The 25941-nt window shown below is 43.7% G+C and overlaps 1 protein-coding gene across 2 annotated transcripts in view; it reads left to right on the top strand.

Moving 5' to 3' along the window:
- The window catches only part of fam120b (family with sequence similarity 120 member B), a 36704-nt gene extending 13429 nt beyond the window's left edge, over window positions 1–23275 (top strand). The window contains exons 13-16 of one of the 2 annotated variants that reach the window (XM_061964257.1): window positions 1150–1356; window positions 11039–11180; window positions 20759–21005; window positions 21074–23275. In XM_061964257.1, the coding sequence (XP_061820241.1) occupies window positions 1150–1356; window positions 11039–11180; window positions 20759–21005; window positions 21074–21143 (666 nt within the window). In that variant the 3' untranslated portion in view covers window positions 21144–23275. The remainder of the gene's footprint in view (window positions 1–1149; window positions 1357–11038; window positions 11181–20758; window positions 21006–21073) is intronic. The other variant, XM_061964258.1, reaches the window with a different exon arrangement.
- The last annotated feature ends 2666 nt before the right edge of the window (window positions 23276–25941 follow it).

Raw genomic sequence — 25941 nt, forward strand, 5'->3', positions numbered from 1 at the left:
ATAGCCAATAGTAATTGTATTAGTAATACAGTAGTACCACAACGTGCCAGCTTAATTGGTTCTATGATGGAGCTCCTAACTTAAAACGCTGGTATCTTAAACCAATGTCTCCCATTAAAATGAATTGCAATTAATTTAATTGGTACTGTTCCCCATAAAACAGCACAGTTTTAACATGAGCCATACTTTTTAAAAAGAAAAACCAATGCAATATAATGTACTACAAACAACTACAGTAGCTTTATGGAGCAATGTAATAATGTACAGCATTTATCTTGGAGAGCAGATTTCTAAAGTATATTTTTCGGCTCCTCCGTCAAACACACCATCAGCAGCTTCTCCATATTTTCATGGATACATTTCAGCCGTTTAGTAAATAATTTCAACATGCAGGCTTGTGTTATCATCTCATTCTGCTTCAATATGATGGAGACCAGCAGTGATGACGCTTGAACTGCTTCGTCAGGTTGGCTACATGGGTGGTCGTGTTTTTGATGATTTCTTTATTTAATTCAACGAATATCACCCACTTCACCTTCTCAGGACTGTCCTTCACACTCACTTCCTTCCTTTTCATAGTTGGAAAACAAAATTATATCTGTAACTATAAACTATTGTTGGCAAGTAAAACTGGATGTTTTGAGGCGGATCTGGTAGGCGTCACAGTGACATTCGTTACGCCAGCTAGCGGCGGGGAAGCTTGTAATTTTGGCTCGCAACTTAAAGCATACCAATTAGCTGTGCAGTGCTTAGGGAAGTAGTTGTTTCAGGAAAGAAAAGTGACATATGTTAAAGTTAAAGTACCAATGATTGTCACACACACACTAGGTGTTGCGAAATTATTCTCTGCATTTGACCCATCACCCTTGATCACCCCCTGGGAGGTGAGGGGAGCAGTGGGCAGCAGCGGTGGCTGCGCCCGGGAATCATTTTGAGTGATTTAACCCCCAATTCCAACCCTTGATGCTGAGTGCCAAGCAGGGAGGTAATGGGTCCCATTTTTATGGAATGGTTAACGCAGTGTTGCGACAGAAGATCAAACAAAACATCAGTCATCCAACCAAAGATGTGATGTGTGTGTGTGTAAGCATGTGTGTTTATGTAACCAAGCAAATACAATTATGACCTCTTTTCTCTCTCTGCTCTCAGCTGCCATTCCTCTGCAGTCGCGCGGTCCAGCTGGGCTCTCTGTACGTCCGAGGACTGAGCCACCTGCTGGGAGCCAACTGTGCCAGCGGTTGCCCGCTGCCCAGCGCCGCTCTCATGCCTTGGCATAGCTTTGACGGCCGGCTCTTTCACTCCAAGTACCTGTTGGCTCATAGCGCCACTAAGGAAACTGTGCTGCTGGACAACAATGTAAGTGGAGACAAAAAGACTACCGTAATAGTGACAAAACACTCACCCATTTGCCCCTTTATTGAGTCCACCTGCACAATCTAATTATATTCAGACTACAACTCTATCAAATTTCTCACGCATTACTGTTTTCTTTATAATGGTTTTGCTCTCTTTTGAATGGCATTTATATTTGTAATGCTGCACAAAAGTCTTAGGCCACTTCAAGATAAAACGCTTTTAGTAACATTTCACAGCACTCATTTGGACAAACTATATTTAAAGTAAAATATGCAGAAGTTTGCAATGACATTAGAGTTCCATATAATTCCAGTGTTGGGGGTGTTACATTTTTGTTACATTGTTTTTGTAGTGGAACCTCGATTTACAAACCTAATTGGTTCTTGGAACCATCCATCCATCCATCCATCCATCCATCCATCTTCTTCCGCTTATCCGAGGTCGGGTCGCGGGGGCAGCAACCTAAGCAGGGAAGCCCAGACTTCCCTCTCCCCAGCCACTTCGTCCAGCTCTTCCTGTGGAACCCCGAGGCGTTCCCAGGCCAGCCGGGAGACATAGTCTTCCCAACGTGTCCTGGGTCTTCCCCGCGGCCTCCTACCGGTCGGACGTGCCCTAAACACCTCCCTAGGGAGGCGTTCGGGTGGCATCCTGACCAGATGCCCGAACCACCTCATCTGGCTCCCCTCGATGTGGAGGAGCAGCGGCTTTACTTTGAGCTCCCCCCGAATGGCAGAGCTTCTCACCCTATCTCTAAGGGAGAGCCCCGCCACCCGGCGGAGGAAACTCATTTCGGCCGCTTGTACCCGTGATCTTGTCCTTTCGGTCATAACCCAAAGCTCATGACCATAGGTGAGGATGGGAACGTAGATCGACCGGTAAATTGAGAGCTTTGCCTTCCGGCTCAGCTCCTTCTTCACCACAACGGATCGATACAGCGTCCGCATTACTGAAGACGCTGCACCGATCCGCCTGTCGATCTCACGATCCACTCTTCCCTCACTCGTGAACAAGACTCCGAGGTACTTGAACTCCTCCACTTGGGGCAAGATCTCCTCCCCAACCCGGAGATGGCACTCCACCCTTTTCCGGGCGAGAACCATGGACTCGGACTTGGAGGTGCTGATTCTCATCCCAGTCGCTTCACACTCGGCTGCGAACCGATCCAGTGAGAGCTGAAGATCCTGGCCAGATGAAGCCATCAGGACCACATCATCTGCAAAAAGCAGAGACCTAATCCTGCAGCCACCAAACCAGATCCCCTCAACGCCTTGACTGCGCCTAGAAATTCTGTCCATAAAAGTTATGAACAGAATCGGTGACAAAGGGCAGCCTTGGCGGAGTCCAACCCTCACTGGAAAAGTGTCCGACTTACTGCCGGCAATGCGGACCAAGCTCTGGCACCGAGCATACAGGGAGCGGACCGCCACAATCAGACAGTCCGTTACCCCATACTCTCTGAGCACTCCCCACAGGACTTCCCGAGGGACACGGTCGAATGCCTTCTCCAAGTCCACAAAACACATGTAGACTGGTTGGGCAAACTCCCATGCACCCTCAAGGACCCTGCCGAGAGTATAGAGCTGGTCCACAGTTCCACGACCAGGACGAAAACCACACTGTTCCTCCTGAATCCGAGGTTCGACTATCCGGCGTAGCCTCTTCTCCAGTACACCTGAATAGACCTTACCGGGAAGGCTGAGGAGTGTGATCCCACGATAGTTAGAACACACCCTCCGGTTCCCCTTCTTAAAGAGAGGAACCACCACCCCGGTCTGCCAATCCAGAGGTACCGCCCCCGATGTCCACGCGATGCTGCAGAGTCTTGTCAATCAAGACAGCCCCACAGCATCCAGAGCCTCAAGGAACTCCGGGCGGATCTCATCTACCCCTGGGGCCTTGCCACCGAGGAGCTTTTTAACTACCTCAGCAACCTCATCCCCAGAAATAGGAGAGCCCACCACAGACTCCCCAGGCACTGCTTACTCATAGGAAGACGTGTTGGTGGGATTGAGGAGGTCTTCGAAGTATTCCCTCCACCGATCCACAACATCCGCAGTCGAGGTCAGCAGAACACCATCCCCGCCATACACGGTGTTGATAGTGCACTGCTTCCCCTTCCTGAGGCGGCGGATGGTGGTCCAGAATTGCTTCGAAGCCGTCCGGAAGTCGTTTTCCATGGCTTCCCCGAACTCCTCCCATGTCCGAGTTTTTGCCTCTGCGACTGCTGAAGCCGCACACCGCTTGGCCTGTCGGTACCTGTCCGCTGCCTCAGGAGTCCTATGAGCCAAAAGAACCCGATAGGACTCCTTCTTCAGCTTGACGGCATCCCTCACCACCGGTGTCCACCAACGAGTTCTAGGATTACCGCCACGACAAGCACCAACTACCTTGCGGCCACAGCTCCAATCAGCCGCCTTGACAATAGAGGCGCGGAACATGGTCCATTCGGACTCAATGTCCAGCACCTCCCTCGTGACATGTTCAAAGTTCTTCCGGAGGTGGGAATTGAAACTCTCTCTGACAGGAGACTCTGCCAGACGTTCCCAGCAAACCCTCACAATGCGTTTGGGCCTGCCAGGTCTGTCCGGCATCCTCCCCCACCATCGCAGCCAACTCACCACCAGGTGGTGAACGGTAGAAAGCTCCGCCCCTCTCTTCACCCGAGTGTCCAAAACATGAGGCCGCAAATCCGATGACACAACTACAAAGTCGATCATGGAACTGCGGCCTAGGGTGTCCTGGTGCCAAGTGCACATATGGACACCCTTATGTTTGAACATGGTGTTCGTTATGGACAATCTGTGACGGGCACAAAAGTCCAATAACAAAACACCGCTCGGGTTCAGATCCGGGCAGCCATTCTTCCCAATCACGCCTCTCCAGGTTTCACTGTCGCTGCCAACATGAGCATTGAAGTCCCCCAGTTGAACGAGGGAATCACCCGGGGGAGCACTCTCAAGTACTCCCTCGAGTGAATCCAAAAAGGGTGGGTACTCTGAGCTGCGGTTTGGCGCGTAAGCGCAAACCACAGTCAGGACCCGTCCCCCCACCCGAAGGCGGAGGGAAGCTACCCTCTCGTCCACCGGGTTGAACTCCAATGTACAGGCTCTGAGCCGGGGGGCAACAAGAATTGCCACCCCAGCCCGTCGCCTCTCACTGCCGGCAACGCCAGAGTGGAAGAGAGTCCAGCCCCTCTCGAGAGAACTGGTTCCAGAGCCCTTGCTGTGCGTCGAAGTGAGTCCGACTATATCTAGCCGGAACTTCTCCACCTCGCGCACTAGCTCAGGCTCCTTCCCCCCCAGCGAGGTGACGTTCCACGTCCCAAGAGCTAGCTTCTGTAGCCGAGGATCGGACCGCCAAGTGCCCTGCCTTCGGCTGCCGCCCAGCTCACATCGCACCCGACCTCTATGACCCCTGCTATGGGTGGTGAGCCCATTGGAGGGGGGACCCACGTTGCCTCTTCGGGCTGTGCCCGGCCGGGCCCCATGGGGACAGGCCCGGCCACCAGGCGCTCGCCATCGTGCCCCACCTCCGGGCCTGGCTCCAGAGGGGGGCCCCGGTGACCCGCGTCCGGGCGAGGGAAATCTGGGGCCTTTGTTTTTATCTTTCATGGAGGTCTTCGAGCTGCTCTTTGTCTGGTCCCTCACCTAGGACCAGTTTGTCTTGGGAGACCCTACCAGGGGGCATAAAGCCCCCGGACAACATAGCTCCTAGGATCATTGGGACACGCAAACTCCTCTACCACGTTAAGGTGGCAGCTCAGAGAGCTGGAACCGGTTTTGTAAATAGATACGTTTTTATATCGATGCAAATTTCTCCATAAGAAACCATGTAAACATGAATAATGGATTCCAGCTTTGAAAAAAGTCTGTGAAAGTAAAATATTGTACACTTTGAACACAATATAAAGCGCTATGCAGTACTATACATATAGTGTACTGCACATAATAGCATACCTGCCAACTACTCCGGTTTTCCCGTAATTAGTACGGTTTTCATCAACCTATTCCGGGTTACGGTTGCAGTGATAAAAAATACGGTTTTTCATTAATTAAAAATTTTTCTTTTTTTTTAAGTTTTATTCACGAAATCGCGTAACAACAATCACAATCAACACTGCTTCCCGTAACTTCCTATCGAGCCATTCCGAATGCCATGCGCGAGGCTATTTATAGCACCGCTGCCAAGCACGAGGCACCTGTTGCCCATTGTTTCCAAACGAGCGAACGATCATGGAATCAGCCGGAGAAAAATCGCAAACGAGTCTTAAACCGAAAAGAAAACTGCAGTCATTCCGTGAAGAATATTCAAAAGCCTATCCGGGAATAATTATCCGTTCCAAAAAGGGTGAAAACTACGCGAATTGCACCTTGTGCAGACAAGATTTTTCGATCGGACACGGAGGAATTAGCGATGTAAAAGACCACGTTGGGACAAAAAAACACAAGTCGACATGTAAAGCGACTTTGGGTACTTAGAAAAGCGCTATATAAATCCCAGTTATTATTATTATTATTATTATTATTATTATTATTATTAAGTCTAATGCCGTTGCTAAATTTGGATTTTAGCCACAAAAAGGTAATGACACCAATGTTATCTATTGGAATTGTTTAGTACTGTTATACTGTTAAAAGTGTTTATACTATTTATGCTTTCAAGTCCAAGTTGAAGAAATCTTGTTAAATGTTGACAGCATAACTACCAAAATACAGAAGTATGTCCTTAATATTTTTGCAGTGCTATTTCTGTTGAAAAGTTAAAATGATTACATTAGAGATGTGATGTGCCACTTTTCAAGTGTCTGATGGCTTAAATTAATTTTCATTAATTTTTCATATTTTGAATTCTTTTGAAAGGCTTACAAAAAAACTACATTTGAATTGTAATTCCATGCTATTGACAGGACTATTAATTTTAATGAAGTTAGCTTACCATGTTTACAGTATGATAATTGTGATAGAAATGTGAATTTTAGGCACAGAATATTTTTTACAATTGAACAAGGCAGTAGATTATACAAGCTTGGACAGAAAGTTAATAATGACACCAATTTTTTTTTTAATGGAATTGTTTAGTACTGTTTTACCATTTGTTTACTGTAAAAAGTGTTTATACTGTTTATACTTTCAATTAACAAATTGAAGTCTTGTGAAAGGTTGACAGGATAACTGGCATTAACTGTCAAAATAATTTCAAACTATTGAAGTTAGCTTACAGAATAAACATGTCAATCAACCCATATGATTTTTGCTGTAATATTTTTGTTTTGAAAAGTCACTGTGACTGATAGAAAAGTGATGGTTTTAGCAACATTTTAACCTGTCTGAATGCAATCAATCATTTTGCGTCGGGGGGCGAAGCCTGAACCCCCCACCAGGACTTTGTCCTGGACCTACCGGGGCCTGTGGCCCCTGGACCCTGGCTACTAGGTTTTTCTGATTTCAAAAGTTGGCAGGTATGTAATAGTATACTATACTATGATATATTTTCCTATACTATACTATGTTATACTATATATCAAACAAACATAACAAGTGAGTTGAGATGAATCAACTTTCTATTTTATAACAAAGCCAAAACATCAACAATTAGCTAAACTGTTTTCATTTGCAGCTGCTCAGCCGATAGGCACACACACTGTCACTAGCCCAGGGGTGGGCAATTAATTTTTACCGGGGACCGCATGAGCAACCCGAGCACTGTTGGAGGGCCACATCGACAATATTTCAATTAAATTTTGCTCAATATTATTTTAGATATTTACCGTAAGATAAATAGTAATAATAATAATAATAGTAATAATAATAATAATAATAATGAATAATAATAATAATAATAATACTTTCATTTAACCTAACTTAACTGTATACCAAAAGCAGATTGCTTTTGATGGTTTTATTTTTAACACTGTCTTACACTACACTTCCTGATGTATAATACAATGCAAAAATGTCAATTTCTGCACAGGGTTAATTTAAAGTTTATTCTGCATCCTCTTTAAAAGTCCAACATTTTTCCCCGTCAGATTTGGACAACCATCTGTTGTCACACCTGCCAGCTTGTCCAATTTCAGTCCTAACATGTCCAAACACGCATTTACCTATGTGAACAAGTCATTACCTGTGGTTGTCCCTTTTAATTGACTGCATGGCTGCCAGCTCCTTCGTGATTTGAAACTCTGTAGTTATCCCACGTAAGAAGATGAGCAGCTGGGCGGTGTTACGTACATCACAGCTCTCATCCAAAGCCAGCGAAAAACGGTCAAAGTCGGCCGTTCTGTTCTTTAGCTGAAGCTCCAAATTTCCGGGCATATCAGCGCAACAGAGTCCAATAAGCACTCCTTAATAAACTCTCCGTCAGAAAACGCTTTACTTTTTCTGGCGATTTTGTGAGAAATGACAAAACTTGTCCTGACGGCTGCATCTCTGGGGGTGTGAAATATGGCAAAAAGTCCTTGTTGGGTTTGCAGTTTTACCATCAACGCATCAGCCTCTCTTGCGCGCGCTTCATCAGACAGATTCTGGTATTTTTCCTCGTGCTTCGTCATGTAGTGGCGATTCAAATTATATTCTTTAAACACAGCAACCTGTGTACCACACATTAAGCACACGGCTTTACCTTTAATTTCTGTAATAAAATACTTGGCAGCAATGTTCCCTCTAATTGTTCATGTGTGTGAGCAAACACAAAAACTCCCTGAGCATTCAGTGGAGCACATGTGAGCAACATCATACGTGGCAATACCAGCAGCACACCTGTCTCAAACCAATCTTGTATAATAACACTCAAATGAGACGAGTAATTTTCATGAGATTATTTTTAATATTAGTGATTTGGCCCACTTGTAATGAAAATAAAATAAATCTTGTTTTTCATAAGCTATGGATTAGTGTTGTACAATATGTCTGGGTGGGGGTCCTGCTTTGGAAATCATTTGTACCCCTTTCAGAGATCACATTTAGTTCCCGTTAAACATCCTCATGTTGCACAATTAAATGTAAGCATAGGATGAAGTGTGCATTCCTGTAACTTTCTCGAGTAACAGCGTTCCATGATTAACATAAATAAATTAACATTAATAATAAATGACAGTAAAATAAGCACACGTATGACTGAGGAGTCATAGTGCAACTTTGTGTGGTGTTTGAGTTGTCCGACTTTTTGTGTGGCCATAAACGCACCAGTGGCTTAGTGCTATGGTGTTGGTGACAGATGACAAGTTGGTTTTGGCCTGGTTTGTACGGCATAAAATGACTAGTTTTTCGAGATAGAAGTGTTTTACTCATGTTGTTGGTGTGGTTATGGCCGAATATAAACAGTTTTGCTCAATAAAGGGATCAATATAATTCCTGTCCTCGAAGCATCTCGATAGACGTTACAGTAATTGAACGGTGTTCAATTGAACGGTGTTGACGAACACTGTTAGGGCCGCTTGTTGTCACTGTCACTCAGAGTTGCATTGCAAAATTACACAGAATAAATGTGTTTACTTTGTTTAGAATTCAGATGGGATTTTATTTGGTGCGCGGTATATATTTGCTATGCGCAGAGGACGCTTGAGCAGTGCGCAATTGCGCAGGCGCGCACCTTAGAGGGAATGTTGCTTGGCAGTCCATGTCTTGTTGAAAACACGCTATTCGTCATCAGCTTTTCTCTTTTTAGCGTCTCGGGAGTAACCGTGCATCACTTGTCGGTGCGCACCTTCACTCACAGGTTACACACGGACATACGCCCATAAATAACACTTTTCAAAATAAAAGCAGCACAGTTGTATTGCGCGCACGACATAGATGTTTTTTAAACTTTATTTTGTAATTTGTGATTGCAGCTGTTCACATTCACTCACAATCACGCACGAGCATACGTCCACACGGAAGTAATACAAATAACGCTTTTCAAAACAAAAGCAGCACCGTTGTATTGCACACTCGACATAAATACTTTTTTAAATTTATTTTGTAATTTATGATTGGCCTCACGCGGGCCGGACAGGGACGCACAAAGGGCCGGATGTGGCCCGCGGGCCGCAGAATGCCCAAGTCTGCACTAGCCCTAAGGTGTACTCACAGTTTGAAATGATAAAACTCCTTAACTTAAACAGTCAGGTTGCTACCAAGATTAGTAATAAAAAAATTAAATCTACCTTACCTTGTCAGTTAATCTTCTTTGCATGTAGTTCAAGGGAGAGAGAGTGTCAACAACACTGTGGCTACCTACTGAATTTTTCAAAACACACATTACTTGTCCATAACATACTGTGCTAGAAACTAGAAACTAGAAACAAATTCAAAAATGTTTGTAAAAATGCTCAAAAACACTTAAAAGTATACAAAGTAGCACTGTGCCTAACAGCAGCTTTGTACTGTGCTGACTGAATAAGCACCGGAGATTGATAAACCTCCCCACAGTCGCTGTGCTGCTGGGCACAAAATGGCTGTGGTGCGACACACGCAATGGGTGGATTAAACGTTTGTACACTGAGGCCAGGTTTGTAAACCAAAGCATATTTTTATTCGGTGTGTGTGATTGGTAAATTGAAAAGGTCCTACAATGAGGGGTTTGTAAATCGAGGTTCCATTGTACTGACCTATTAATGTAGCTACTAGGGCTGTGAATCTTTGGGTGTCCCACGATTCGATACAATATCGATTCTTAGGGTCACGATTCGATTCAAAATCGATTTTTTTTTTTCAATTCAACACGATTCTTGATTTAAAAACGTTTTTTTTTCCCGATTCAAAACGATTCTCTATTCTTTCAATACATAGGATTTCAGCAGGATCCACCCCAGTCTGCTGACATGCAAACAGAGTAGTAGATTTTTGTAAAAAGCTTTTATAATTGTAAAGGACAATGTTTTATCAACTGATTGCAATAATGTAAATGTGTTTTAACTATTAAATGAACCAAAAATATGACTTATTTTATCTTTGTGAAAATATTGGACACAGTGTGTTGTCAAGCTTATTAGATGCGATGCAAGTGTAAACCACTGTGACACTATTGTTAATTTTTTTAAATTTTTATAAATGTCTAATGATAATGTCAAAGAGGGATTTTTAATCACTGCTATGTTGAAATTGTAGCTAATATTGATACTGTTGTTGATAATATTCATTTTTGTTTCTTTGGTTTGTTCTGTGTCGTGTTTGTGTCTCCTCTCAATTGCTCTGTTTATTGCAGTTCTGAGTGTTGCTGGGTCGAGTTTGGTTTTGGAATTAGATTGCATTGTTATGGTATTGCTGTGTATTGTTTTGTTGGATTGATTGATTTAAAAAAAAAATTCAATTCAATTAAAAAAAAATCGATATTTTAAAAATGAGAATCGATTCTGAATCGCACAACGTGAGAATCGCGATTCGAATTTGAATTGATTTTTCCCCACACCCCTAGTAGCTACACAATAATGCAGTATTACGCAGTGTAGTTGTACGCCACAACAAACTGCAATAATAAAGATGTTACATTGTTACTTCTCTGCCAGTCTCAATCAAAATTCTGCTTTTTTATCTTTTTAAAACTAGACGTTTTGACAAATTTCTTGTATTGTATATTGTCAAAATATGCACGTATACCTATTGTTGTGGCCATTGAATTTCGTTGAATAGGATGTGAGCAGTTAAGTCACCTCAGTGATGTTTATCTGCAATCCTATTGTTATTGCCTGCTTCCCTTCCAGCAGCCCAGTCTGTCTTTGTTTATCCGACTGAGAGAGAAACTCGTACAAGTTTGCACAAAGAGAAGCAGAGTCTTGCAGTCCCGACCCAGAGCCAACGTGCTAGATCAAAGTCACAGAACACGATACAGAGATGGACACAAAGGTGAGACGTTTGCCTGACTCTTTATTTCACGTATTTTCTTTTATATAATTGTTTTCCCTCATTGTCATTTCTTGTTTTAGCTGTTTTCGAATATTGTGTTTCTAAAAGAAAACATGCCAAATGAGTATGATAATAACTTTGCAACTGCCAAGTTAATAGCATTTAGAAGAGGCCTCACGTTTTGAGGGTCGTCTGGAGCTCAAAATACTCCAAGAGCCAAATGGAGAAGCAGCATTTTAATCTGACTGTTGATCTGTGGTTGTTGTTCTCTGGAACCCCTCCATGGACCACATTACCCAGAGGGCCGTACTGTAACTAGCTCCATGTGTGCTGTGGTCTTACGCACTCACACATACACATATGGCTTATGTGCACATGCCTGGAACCAAAACACTTGCTTTGTCAGTGCGCTAGTAATAGCTGGTTTCTGTTTATAGGGCAGGAGCGCTCTATTTTCGGACAGACAACAACAATGATTACAGGCTTTTCTCTCTGTCTCCAAGCCCCTATTGTATCCCCCTCACCCCCATACCTCAGTTGATCCCATAGTCGTCATCCTTTTATTTTCCACATCATCCTCCCTGTTTCCCTTCTCCTGCGTGTCTCCAAAAATGTAGACACTTTCACCGTCTTCCACATTCTGCCCTTGTAACATTCATTGCTATATCAGTAATGCCTAGAAATGCATGCTCGTAGACGACCACTGCGTATTCCACTGGCATCCTTCAGTTGACACTGTACAGTATAAGAGATGTTTAACTAAACAATCGGTTGAAACCAGGCATGGCATCATTATAAAACTTCCTGCACAGTATGCAGGCTTGCAAGACCATGAGAATGTCCAAAGTGTTCTCCTATGCAATGTATTAAAAATAAAGTGAATTTGTTACTTATGACCTGCGATGAGGTGGCGACTTGTCCAGGGTATACCCCGCCTTCCGTCCGATTGTAACTGAGATAGGCTCCAGCGCCCCCGCGACCCCCAAGGGAATAAGCGGTAGAAAATGGATGGATGGATGTTACTTATGACATATGACATATTTTATATTACACTAATTTGTTCTGTATGAGATCCTTGGTGGAAAAAGTTTGAAGACCCCTAGTTTAGGCCAGTGTTTTGCAAAAAATATGGTTATGGGTATGGAATTAATTTGTTTCGAACATGTATACAATTACAACATTGAACGGACGGCGTGGCGCAGTGGAAGAGTGGCCGTGCGCGGCCCGAGGGTCCCTGGTTCAATCCCCACCTAGTACCAACCTCGTCATGTCCGTTGTGTCCTGAGCAAGACACTTCACCCTTGCTCCTGATGGGTGCTGGTTAGCGCCTTGCATGGCAGCTCCCTCCATCAGTGTGTGAATGTGTGTGTGAATAGGTAAATGTGGAAGTAGTGTCAAAGCGCTTTGAGTACCTTGAAGGTAGAAAAGCGCTATACAAGTACAACCCATTTATCATTTATCATTTATAACATTATACATTTCCAGTTTCTCATTACAGCATGTCCCAAAAGGAGTAGGAAGAAGCAGAGTTTATTTAATCCCACCCCTTTCTGTTTCAAAGCATACGGTAGTTGTTTACCGGCAACATAATCATAGACTCCAAAGTTACTTATGCACATTTGATTGTTATGTTCCTCTTTACTGCAGTAGGCTCATGGATGCCTCTCAAATGCTTTCAAAAACACAACATATTAGTTATAAATAGACTTTTAAACCCCTTGGTGGTCAGTCAGTGAGCACGAGTCAGCAGTAGCCTTGTGAAACACGAACCCGACATTTTAGTGGAACCCCCCTGACTTTCAGCAGTAGTTTTTTTTTTTTTTTTAAAGCGGCAGTTGGTTTACCCCAAACTGCACTGTACTCAAGTCAAGCTCCGTGGGTCTCAGAGGGATGTTTCTGCTTGCATATGAAGAGAAGACTGTGCCCTCACTATTGCTATTTCCATCATTACTTTATGTGATTTTCATAATGAGAGTCGTACTGGCGCTTTGTGGTGTCATTTAGAGCTTTGCTGGGTTTGTGTTTGGTATCAAGCTTGATGTTTAGTCTCTTCAGCAAATATCTCTCTACACTGACTATAGCTATTTAATGACTCCCCTCATCATTCTGTCCACAAAGCCAAAGTAACCTTTTAATAAAGACAACCTCATTTTGTAGTGAGGGGGCTGCGTTTTGCGTTTTTGCAAAGCCCATGCAAAATGTCAATTAATGAATGACAGGGGCCAGGCGCTTCATATACAATTTTACCACAAACGTATTCCTTGCCACCCAGTCACACTGGCTCTTGTGGGACAAAGCATTAGTGCTTGTCTCGTAAGACAGAGCACTGGGTTTGATTGCCGATCGGTTTTGGAAGGTTTAATAATTTATGTTTTAAACTACCAGTAGAGTGGAAAAACAAGTTGCCTCTTTGTTGAAGCTATTATCATATATATTTGATGTATGACACCGAAAGACTGACAAAGTTTGCGAGTAAAGAGATATGATCAAAATAGTGAGCCAGTCACGTGATCGCGTGACGTAGAGGTAAGAACCGCAGATTCCTTCCCTACCAACAACAATGAAAATCATGCAGACTTTGTGGCAGCCAATAACGACTACTTTGGGACAAATGAGGGTCCAGAACCTTATATTTTGTATCCTGAATATAAGGAGGGTGAACTACAAGTTTTAGAAGCTCTGCAAAACAGATCCAGCTTTAGTGAAATACTAAGCACCATGTAGCAGTATTGCTAAGTGCTAAACAAGAAATACAAACTACAAACATATTAAAACGATAGCTTACAGTACGATGTCAGCTCTCACTGTGATGACGACTGATAGGATGTCCAAAGCTTCCCATTTGGATGAATAATTATTTTAATCCACACGACGAAGTGTTGAAAAAGTTGCTGCTGACACTGTCTTCTGTTGTAGTGTGTTTGTCTCCATCTCCGTGTATGAGTTGAATGTCACAGATGAACAACTTCTAGATTCAAGGCTAAATCCTCCTGTTATCTAGATTAGAGGCATGATGTATAATCTAGAATAACTTTGACGAGCCGAGACGCGATGCAGCAGAAGCAGAACAGCAGCAAACAAGACATCGCCGCGTCAATGCTGCAGTCTGCAGTGCGGCATAAGTTTCTTCTTCTTTACAGTTTTACGGCAGTTTGCATCCATATATGTTGCATTACTGCCATCTTCCATTTCATTGTATAATTACATTAAAGTCTCTCCTTGAGTCCAGTGCAGCATAAACTATAGTTAGCTCTCGGTTATCAATGCTAAAAATAATTTGTCTGCGTTAGCGCTTACATATAACAATATTACTAATATTTGGTCAATATTCAGGTCACGAGATGTAAATAGAGTATCGTTTGCGGGTTTTGAATGGTTATTTAGAGAGTTTTGTGGGCAAAATAGAGACCCCCTATAGACTACATTTTTTGCTGACACGTAATGGTAGTGCTTTGGTCAAAATGTTTCATAGATTTTGTTATACAGACCATCTTCAAACCACTTTCTGTGGGCGGTCTTAAATTAGCCATGTTGTAGTTTATAGCGCTTCCATTTTGAGTTTACTGTCAAATATAAGTTAGAACTATACTATATATACTATACTATATATATTTTTTTCAAGATGGCTCTTCTGTAGTGGGAGCTGGTTGCAGGAGCTTTGTGTTCTTGTGTGTTCTCCTTTGCGTTCTTGAGGTTTCCCTCTTGTTTTCATGTGATGTTTGCTTTTTGGTTCGGGCCTTTTCGAGACTGCGCAACACGGGTTGGCACTTTTGTGACTTTTGCACTTATTTTTGGTGCTTTTTTGTGGACTTCTGTATCTACCTCGGGGTAGTCTTTTGGCCATGTCCATATTTGCACCGGAGACTAGCTGCTGGCTCTCTGCCACACCTGAGTCCACATAGAGAGACCAAAGGAGGTGAGAAGGAGAAGACGTGGCTGTGGAGCTTGCATTGATTGTCGGGATGAACAAGCTTCATGGAGCTGTGGCTGCATGAGCAAGTGTCAGACGCTTTGGTATCCCTGGACGGATTCTCGCTCGTCATTGGCGACATTGGCCAAGGGCTGGTGGGCAACCTGGGATGGAGTCGGTTGCTCTCTTGGTTGCTTTTGGGTCTGTTCCTGTCTTTGGGTGTACTGCCCCCCACTCCGGCGGATGATGGGGTGGAGCACCACAGAGGCCACCACAATGTAGGTGGGTGTTGAGATAGTATTTTGTTTTGTTGTTTGCATGCATGGTGCAATTGTATGTGCAAAATATGTATTATTTAGTGCTCATTTTTTGTTTTTTCATTGTGTTTTACCTTTGTAGCAGTGTATACAAATGGCACCGCTGAAGTGGCAGCTGGTTACATCAACTAAATAATGATAGATGGGTTATACTTGTATAGCGCTTTTCTACCTTCAAGGTACTCAAAGCGCTTTGACAGTATTACCACATTCACCTATTCACACACACATTCACACACTGATGGCGGGAGCTGCCATGCAAGGCGCTAACCAGCAGCCATCAGGAGCAAGGGGTGAAGTGTCTTGCCCAAGGACACAACGGACGTGACTAGGATGGTAGAAGGTGGGTTGGTGGCCTCGGTGGTAGCCGGGGGTGTGCGTTGTTGTGGTTTACGGGGTCGGTCGCTTTTTTGTTTTGGTTTCGGCGGCCGCGGGTGTTTGCGCTGCGGACGGGCGGTGGTGGTGATGGTTGCTGCGGTGATACCAGCGGTTGGCATCGCTGTGTTGGGTTGGAGTGGTTGGGGGACTGTGGCTGGTGTCTGTGCGCTTGTGGGGTTGTGGAGATGGCTGGCGTTGGCTTGCCGGCTGGTTTGGGGGCTGGCAGGCGGACGGGATGCATTGGCTTCTTCCCCCGTTGGGGGGCTCCTTCCCCTGGCCGGGACTCGTATGGGCACGTTGCTGTGTGGATGGCCGGGATGCGGTGTTTGCATTGGGCGTGGGGGCTGTGCGGTTTCTCTGCGTTTGGTTGCCGGTATGGGCTCTGCAGGGTTGGGTTGGGGCGGGCGGGGGCTGGCTTTGTTTGGCGGGGGGAGGGGCTCGCGTGGCGTCACGTTAAAGTGGTCTGGTGTGGGTCACGGGCTGTGGCGGGGGGTGGCGGCCTCCTGGCCGTAGTTCCTGGTTGTCGGCCGCGTGGACTGGGGGGATGTCCGGGCCCTCTACTCCTCCTACTTATAGCGCACACAGTCACACATATATAGGACTTTGGGGATTGTCCTGCGGGGAGGCATGGCGGGGGGTTGAGGATGCCTCCAATGGGGCTCCAGTCCTCCTTTCTTGTCCCCTGCTCGTCCATCCCTCAATCTTAGCTGCATATTAGACACTTAGGATTTGGGGGGCTTGGTTTGGTTGGGACCCACCATGACCTTGATGTCCCCCAATTTTAATCGCATTATTAGTTCCCACAAGCATACATATCTCACTCACGCTACAGTACACACATCAATAGGGACTGGAGGTCGGCTGTAACGGCTGACCTCCTAATTTTAACTACACACTAGACACTCTGGGGGCCTTGTACACATGCATGGGGGGTTTGGGGTTCGGCGCACCCCTCATTGCCTCGTCGGCCGGCGGGGACTGCGGTCTGGTGGCCTGCCAGGCTTTTATTCATTTATTATTGTTATATATATATTTTTTATTTTTTATGTATTTATTATTTTTATTTTTATTATTACTCATTTTTATTTTATTTTATTTTTTAAATTTTATTTTTTATTTTATTTTTTTATTTTATTTTATTTCATTTTTTTTTTTTTTTTAATCTTATTATTTATTTGTGTGTGGCGTCGCGCGGGTCTCACTTCCTGTTGGATGGGGTCCGTGCCCGTGTGGCCCGACCTTGCGCTGTGGGGTCTCTGTCGGTGACTTGGTGTGGTGGCGGCGCAGCCCCCGTGTCTGGTCTGGATGCTGTGTCCCGGTTGTTTGGGCGGTGGTGTGTTTGTGCGGGTTTGGGTTGGGGTGGGGGGCCTTTTGGTTGGGGGGGTTGTTGGTGTCTCTTGTTTGCGTGTTGGCGTTCGGGCTGACCGGCGGGCTGGCGCCGGCTGGTCTCCGTGGCCCTGGTGGCGTGTGGTTGCTGGTCGCAGTTTTTCTTTGATCGCTTTGATTTGATTGGCTGGTGCTGGCTGTCTGGGGTTATTGCGGCTGCTGTTTCTGCTGCCGTTTGTTTGTGGTGTGGGCGCCCGTGGCTGCTGGGTCTGGTGCAGGGGTGTGGCTGATGTTGTGACTGGTGGCAGCGCGCGCGCGTGATGGCTGTCGGGGCTGACGAACTGTGTATATGTATGTATATGTGTGTGTATGTATGTATGTTTATATATGTGTATGTGTACATATGTGTATGTATATGTATATATGTGTATGTGTGGGTATGTATACGTGTATGTGTGTATGTGTATGTGTATGTGTGTATGTATGTATGTATGTATGTATATTTCTGGGGGTACGCTCTGGGCCTGCCTGTCAGACGGGGGTCGACGCCTCAGGCTACTGCATCCGAACTGCGTGTCTGGAGCTCCTGGGTCCCGCTGTCCATCCCTTCCGGGTGCCCGTCTTGGTTGGGGCCTGTTGGGCCTAGTCCCTGCGTCTATTGTGGTAGCTTGGTGCTGCAAGGTATTCCGAGGTGCTGCGAGTCGGCCAGTTGCTGGGGTAGTGACCTTGTTTGTCAGCATGTCTGTGATCTTCTTTTAATTCTTTTTTTTTTTTTTAATTAATTAATTAATTAATTTATTTATTTATTTTTTTAAATATATTTTATTAATATTATTTTTTAATTTCTCCCCTCCCTCAGGGGGGGGGCTCGGCGGGGCGGTTGCTGGTTGTTCCATCTCCATCGTTGGGGTCCCTGCGGGTGGGGTGGGTGGTTCCCGTGGCCCTGTGCCTGGGTGGTCCTGCGGCGGCCGGTTTGGGTGGGGTGGCCGGGGGCTGGCCTCGCCGCGCTCTCCGGGGGTGGGGGGTGGGCTCGTGGGGGCCCGGTTGCCGGTGGGGCGGGGGCGGTCTTCCCGTCCGGTTGCGGGGAGTCTCTGGGTCCCTCGGGCGGGGCGTCTCGCCTTTCTGCCCGTGTGGGGGGTGGTCTCTCGCTGGCTTGGGGTCTGGCTGTCCCCTGCTTTTCTCGTGCCCTGTCCTCTGCCGGGTGCGTCTGTCTGCGGCCTGCTGCTGGCCCTTGTGGGCGGTACGGTGGGTCGGGCTCTGGGGTTCCTGTCGCTGGCCGGCTTGGCTGCGTGGGGGCGGTGGTCCCTGGTTCCCTGGGCACCACGCCTCCTGTTTGTGGGTTGGGCTCTCGGGGGTGATGGGGCCGTGCTCTGGCTCCCACGCACTCTGGGAGTCGAATGTATTGTACATGCAAATTCACATATGCTCACATACGTACATAGGTACCTACGCTCCCACATACATACACAAATACAGTACATATTTACCTACCTAATGTTCGTACATCCACACGCACATTCAATATACAAACATACACATACACATACTGTACATATACATTCACTGTACAAACACATATACACATTCTGTACATATACATTCATTGTACAAACACATATACACATTCTGTACATATACAAGTACATATGCATACTTACACTCATGCACATAATCACGTTTCATCAAACATATATTAACGTTGTTGCCCTAGGGTAAACTGGGTGTAACACATGGCACACTGACAAAGCTTAACCTATTGTGACTATAACAATCTACAAGGTTAATGTAGGTTGCTTCTCTTTCTCCCCCTCCATTTTTCTGCATTCTTTCGTATCTCAAGTTATCATTACGTATATGTATTGTTGCATTTAAACAACTGTATTGTTGATAATAAAGGTAAATTATTGGTATTGTTCATTATCAATAGCGTTATTTCTATTGGTATTTGTATTGATCCATTTGTAGTGTAATAATGCTCATTGTCATTTCTGTATTATTTTTTATTTTTCGCTAACTGCTTATTTGCTATTACTTTTACCATCATATTTGTACATGTCATATTTGCTGATGTTGCTCTATTGTTGTTGTTGTTGTTGTTTGCTGTTGTTGTTTTTGTCTCTCTGTCTAATCCCCCTCTTGTCCCCACAATTTCCCCCTCTGTCTTCTTTTTTTTTTCTCTTTCTATCCCCTCCTGCTCCGGCCCGGCTGCACTAAATGATAATATAAATACATTTAATAAAGTCAAATACAAATAAGGCAACAAGAGAAGTATCCTACACTTCTCTTTTGTAAAGTAAATCTGAACAGCCGACATGGGCATCTACATCAACTATATGATTTGCCTGAGAAGCTGGACAGGACATTAAAAAAAAAAAAAAAAAAAAAAAAAAAAAAAAAAAAGGATGGTAGAAGGTGGGGATTGAACCCCAGTAACCAGCAACACTCCGATTGCAACACTCTACCAACTTCGCCACGCCGTCCCCACTCTGATTTTTAAAATTTGCGCTGAAGTGGCAGCTGGTTGCATCAGCTCTGTGCTTTTTTAAATGTATTTTATGTCCTTTGTATTCTTTAAAATTTCCCTCATGTTTAATGGGTTTTTAGCCTTATTTTTGTGGACTTTTTGAATCTGCACTGCAACCACATAATTTCCCCATTGTCGGATAAAGAAAGTCTATCCTATCCTGTCCTATACGGTACTTTTTATTAGAAATAGCAACAGCGGAGGATTTTAACATGCATGTGAATGTAAGAGGTTGTCTGCCCCACAAAAGGAGGATCAAGAAAAATAAGGAACTTAATGACTACAACTTTGCACTACAACTGAATAAAAATGGAGGACTCGCACAAAGCTCAGTGGGTAAACCTCTACCATATATGAAGATATCCGCTGACGTAACTAAGGTAATATACGTTATTAGAGTCTCAAATTCCAGACGGCTCATTTGGGGCAAGTTTGGAAGAAGGCAAGATTGTTTCAATAATATCTCAACCATGCCTCTATGGTTTGATTTTTAAATTTGTGGGACTTATGGGGATCCCAATTATACAAAAACTGGTATACCAACAGGTCAGAAAAGTTGTTGTTGCATTTAATTAAAATGTACTGCCTCAGTACAACGAATAACTGTAAAAATTATGATACACGTATGTTTCATAGCAATTAATTGTAAATTATTGTAAATGTTATTGCGAAAGTAATGCAATTATTAGCCAGCAATTTGCTGTGAATTTACAATGAATTTTTTCCGTGTTGGCCTCATCTCATTCACTGTAGAACGCACAAGTATTGGGACACCTGACAATTCCAGTTGGTAAAAATACCGATCAAAGGTCACTCAGAAGGAGCCTAGTGGCTCACAATCCCTGTTGAATTCCCAAAGGTGTTTGATGGGGTTTCAAGGTAGGACTGACAAGTTTTTGCACACCAAACTCATCCAACCTTCCATTTATGGAGCTTTATGTTTTGTGCATTGGGCCAAACAGTTTGCCCAAAGCTGGAATTAAACATTATATTGCATAGAATGTGCAGTAAAATAAGGATTCACTGAGTGGTCTATCTCATCCTTTAAATTGCTTAAACTGTGTTAAACAAGTAACAAAATGATTATAGCAGATAAATGGGTTACTTTCAGCTCGTATTTCAGGTGTTGATGACAACTGGCGAGAGCGAGGAGAAGCAACAGCAGGAGGATGGAGGGAAAGTGGACATTTAAGTAGTGAAAACAGCAGAGAGACAGTGCAGCACAGACCAGGACACAGAAGAGGAGGAAGAGGTCAATATTTTCACTCTCACTTCCATCCTCCCTCCATCAATGTGAACACGAGATCTCGGCCTGAGCAGACTTACAGCGGATGGCGTCACAGCAGGGGGAGATACCAGGTGGCACCCAGGTAAACGTCACCCGAAGAATCAGGCCATTCTGTTTTCCTGTTCCCTCATGTGTAATTCCTCCTCTCAGATGGGGTCATCCTCCCGCTCCTGAGACATTAGCCCACCCTGCCAGAGAGAGGAGAGGAGCAGAGGATTAGAAGCACAGGGCTTGAGGAGTTAAGAGGGTAGGAAAGAGCTGATGAAAGGAGTGATGGAATCAAGTTTCTCTGAACAAACTGAGTAGTGAATTTGCAGTCAAGAATGTTTGTCCAAAGGATGTTCTAGGTAAAAATAGAGGGGATTAAGGAGAGATTAAGAACTTTGAAACCAAACATTTGTCAATTTGGACATGTTTTTTTTTTTCTTAAGAAAAAGTCTTGTGTGGTATTTGGAACTCTACTGACAAACAAACATAAACACACCACTTCAAAGGTGAACTAAGAAGATGATCAATAGCTAGTCATCTAACCCACAGGTGTCAAACTCAAGGCCCATAGGCCACATCTGGCCCCCGCGATAACCTTAACCCTAACCCTATCCTTAATAATTGTTTGCTAAAATTTTATAACATTTTGACTGAAAAACATTGCACCACATGCAACTGCAGTTCTTTCTAACTCAATATTATTTAATTCAAAATGCAGTTCTGAGCATTTTTGTCATTAAAAGTCTCTTTAAAATAAATTGTACAATAGCTGAACTTAAATATCTGCTTGTCACTTTGATTTCTACATGCAAAGAAAGTTTTCCATCCGTTTGTTGGCATCCAATATGTGAATATTCCAATGAAGGGGCAATTGTGTAATAGTATCATGGGACGATCATTCTGTACATTTATATTGTTTTGCAGTTACTAGCAGGCCCTTGAGGGTAGCCATAACTGTGCTAAAAATGAGTTTGATGCACCTGAAACCTGTTTCTTTTAAACTAAGGGAAAAAATCAGAATGTTGAGACTTATTACCACAAGTCCTCCAGTATCATGTATACACTTGTCCCATGTAATACTCACTACTACGTTGTTGATTTATTTTACACTTTTCTAAACCAGGACGTATGACAATCAAATAGAAAAATATATAATCCAATTAACTGTTGTCATTATAAACCAGGGGTCCCCAAACTCGTGGGCCGCATTGGGTTAAAAGAATTTGGCCGGGGGCCGGGCTGTATATGTATATATATATATATATATATATATATATATATATATATATATATATATATATATATATATACATTTTCTTTTTAATCCGTTTTGACCTTTAACATTGTCACGTTATCGATGGGAAAATAAATTTTTAGACAATATGATTTGCCTGAGCGGCTAGGAGACACCGAGAGTAACAAGCGATAGAAAATGGATTAGAAAGGAAAGATTAAAGAAAAACAAAAACAAAAAACTTTTTTTTTAACTTGGGACTTCCCTTGGGCCGGATTTTGGATGCTTGGGGGCTGGATCCGGACCGCGGGCCGTAGTTTGGGGATCCCTGTTATAAACCATCCATTCATCTTCTTCCGCTTATCCGAGGTCGGGTCGCGGGGGCAGCAGTCTAAGCAGGGAAGCCCAGACTTCCCTCTCCCCAGCCACTTCGTCCAGCTCTTCCCGAGGGATCCTGAGGCGTTCCCAGGCCAGCCGGGAGACATAGTCTTCCCAACGTGTCCTGGGTCTTCCCCGTGGCCTCTTACCGGTCGGACGTGCCCTAAACACCTCCCTAGGGAGGCGTTCGGGTGGCATCCTGACCAGATGCCCGAACCACCTCATCTGGCTCCTCTCGATGTGGAGGAGTAGCGGCTTTACTTTGAGCTCCTCCCGGATAGCAAAGCTTCTCACCCTATCTCTAAGGGAGAGCCCCGCCACCCGGCGGAGGAAACTCATTTCGGCCGCTTGTACCCTTGATCTTGTCCTTTCGGTCATAACCCAAAGCTCATGACCATAGGTCATTATAAACAATTTATTAAATGTACAGACAATATGCATAATGCATATTCTATATTCCTAACGGTCATGCCAGTGTAAAAAAAAGTTAAATTGTGTAACCAACCCCTAACTGCTTTGGATGTAAGCACTCACATTTAATTATTTTTTGTTTACTGTATTATTGAGACTTAGCCATAGTGTACTGAGCAACCCAGACCAATTATATGGTTGTTACACTTTAAGCGTGTGCCATCACTTTTTTTACATTATGGCACAAATATAAAGTAGCGACCATCTCAGCTACCTGCAACCAGTGCTTAACGTTGATACTGTGCAAGTAACATCTTGTAAATAAAGCTTCCTGACAAATACACACAGTCTGAAGCTCTTTTGTTATCACTATTATTATTTGTATTATTTATATTATTCAAGTATTTAGATTACTATTCTGTTTAACTTGCATTTCACAAAATTCCCCCCGCCCAATTTTTTTTTTTTTTTTTTTAAAGGGTACTTAGGATGATTTTTTTAACAGGTGGAGTGCAATTTGTGATGTCACAGATTGATGGAAGTATAAATGTGGGCATTTCTTGTACATGCTCTCTGCCATCCTGGAGCTCCTGTGTCATGCCACCCGACCTCTGATTTCTACAAAATAAATACCTCCTTGTTTATTTGTCCACGCATTTTACACGGTACTGTTTTGTAAACATGGGCCAATAATGAAGTTGAATTAACAGCTAAACGCCATTCCGACATTACTAATCGGTCATGTTGACCACAAGAGAAAGCCATGAGTCACTTAATCAATACCTTTACTGTTTATTTTGTGTAAACGTGGTTGTCTGTGTAATGTTAGTGTACTTACAGGCAGCTTATGTAAAGTTTTCAATCAAGCTGTGTTAGACTTACCACATAAATAGACGTTGATAAAGTATTATTGTCATCTAACCGTGGCATGCGCACAATAACAGTGATGTTCTACATGCAGTGAGATATGCAATTAAGTTTATATTCCACCATGTCTGAAAAGGAAATAGCAATGATGTTCATCTTTAAAGTATATCAACAATGTATGAGCTGTTTTACAGGAGGTTGAAAATGTGACTGTGGAGCATTATCTAAATCACAAGGAAGTGTGTTAAATGTAGATTTGAATCACAAAACTATTAGACACTAATCAAGCACCAACGCCTGTCTCAAAAATACTGATTTGCCAACGGTATTGGTTAAAATGTAAACAATACCCATCACTAGCCATCACTGGTACCTTTCGTTGGTGGCATCAAAAACACAAAGAAAAAGCAAAGCACACATAACATGTCAGAATTGCTTTGGCATGGCAAAATTTAACATTTTGGTGTCAGAATATAAGCATGCCTGTAGCATAGCCGCCATGTTTACAGAAGTTGCCTTTGTGTACTGTGTGCGACAGTGTGTTCAGGTACAAAGATGCAAGAAAGTAGTCACATTAGGAGCTCAATGTAATGTAACTTTATATAACAACTTGAATTAATACAATTAATTAATTAATACAAGAGGAGTGGTTATAGAGCAAGGCACCCAAACACCAAATTAGTAGAGTAGAGTATTTATGAGGTGGCAGGATGCTTTCTATGGTAAAGCCAATGACAGAAGGTTTAAACAACAGGAAGAACACGGAATAAAGGAATTGAGGAGTGTTGGAAAAAGTCCATATAAACATTAAAGAGTATGAGGAGAGAAACAGGAGAAGGTTGATGGAGGACTAATATTAGACATGGTAACAAAACAGGATGAGGTGATGAAGAGAGCAAAAGAGAAGACAATTTTTGAGTCAAAGATCTTGTTATGTTTCTTCAACTGCAGGAAACTAAGTTGGCTTCCTTTCTCTCTACTAGTGGGTGTGGTTCCTGCAGCAGCAGGGACAAAAACACTGTCAAGCCCATTTTAAATGATCTAGTCTGGGATTGGCTGATTAGCCCTTTCCCCTCCATTGGTGGTCATTCAGCAGGTTGTCAGATTGGGTTTGTTATCTAAACAAAGCATTGTTTTTTTTCTTCTAAAAAACAAATTTAGCAACATGTATGGGACAAAACATTAGAAACACCTGATGCAGAATTTACAACCTCAGTAATACACATATTATTACAATAATACCTCTCGGACATTGTTAATCAGCACTGAGCATTATTATCTTCACCTGTGTGCCCTCACACAAAGAAACTGATCTAGCAACAGAAGCGTTCCCTCTCTCTTGTTTTGGATTACATTATTTTACAGACGCACGCACAACCAGTACACTGGCATCCAAAAATGCGCGGAAAGATTGTGCAGGCAAATATAACCCTTCTGTATTTATAGGATATGTCTAAAAATACAAAGTTATATGTTTTAGCTCTGGCCATAAACAGAGGGAACAACTCCCATGGTGTGGGTGTGTTGTCGTTGTTGCCATGTACGCTGGCAGCAAAGGTTAGAACCTTTTTACTGTGTGTCGGTTTGTGTGTGTGTGTGTGTGTGTATTTGGGGTGGGGGGCGGGGTGGTGGTTACCAAGTCAAAGTTGACGATGCTTGATGTGACATGAATAACAATAGCCAACATTTCAAAAATACATGATAAAAGGTAGTATGATGATATACTGTACTTTGTCATTATTGAACGTCAACCATTTGTTTAAAGTGAGCTTGTGGTTGATTGTTGTTACCTGTGTCCATTATTGCTTGCTCGCCCTCTCTCTCTTTCACAGGCCCCTCCTCCTTCCTCTTCTCCTGCCTGTGTCCGTGAATGAATGCACTTTGACTAGTGGAACATATGCTGCTGGTTGTTCAATACCCTCCCTCTGAGCGGGGGCACATCCATGCGTGCGTGCGTGTGTGTGCGTGTGCGTGTGAGCGAAAGCAAGAGAGTGTGTTTGTGTGAATGGTTGTTGTCTCTGTGTGTGTGTGTGTGTGTGTGTGTGTGTGCGTGTGCGTGTGTGTGTGTGTGTGTGTGTGTGTGTGTGTGTGTGTGTGTGTGTGTGTGTGTGTGTGTGTGTGTTCATTGAAACATGTGCCT

The sequence above is a fragment of the Nerophis lumbriciformis genome, linkage group LG06 (assembly GCF_033978685.3).
Source record: "Nerophis lumbriciformis linkage group LG06, RoL_Nlum_v2.1, whole genome shotgun sequence".
NCBI classification, from domain to species: Eukaryota; Metazoa; Chordata; class Actinopteri; order Syngnathiformes; family Syngnathidae; genus Nerophis; species Nerophis lumbriciformis.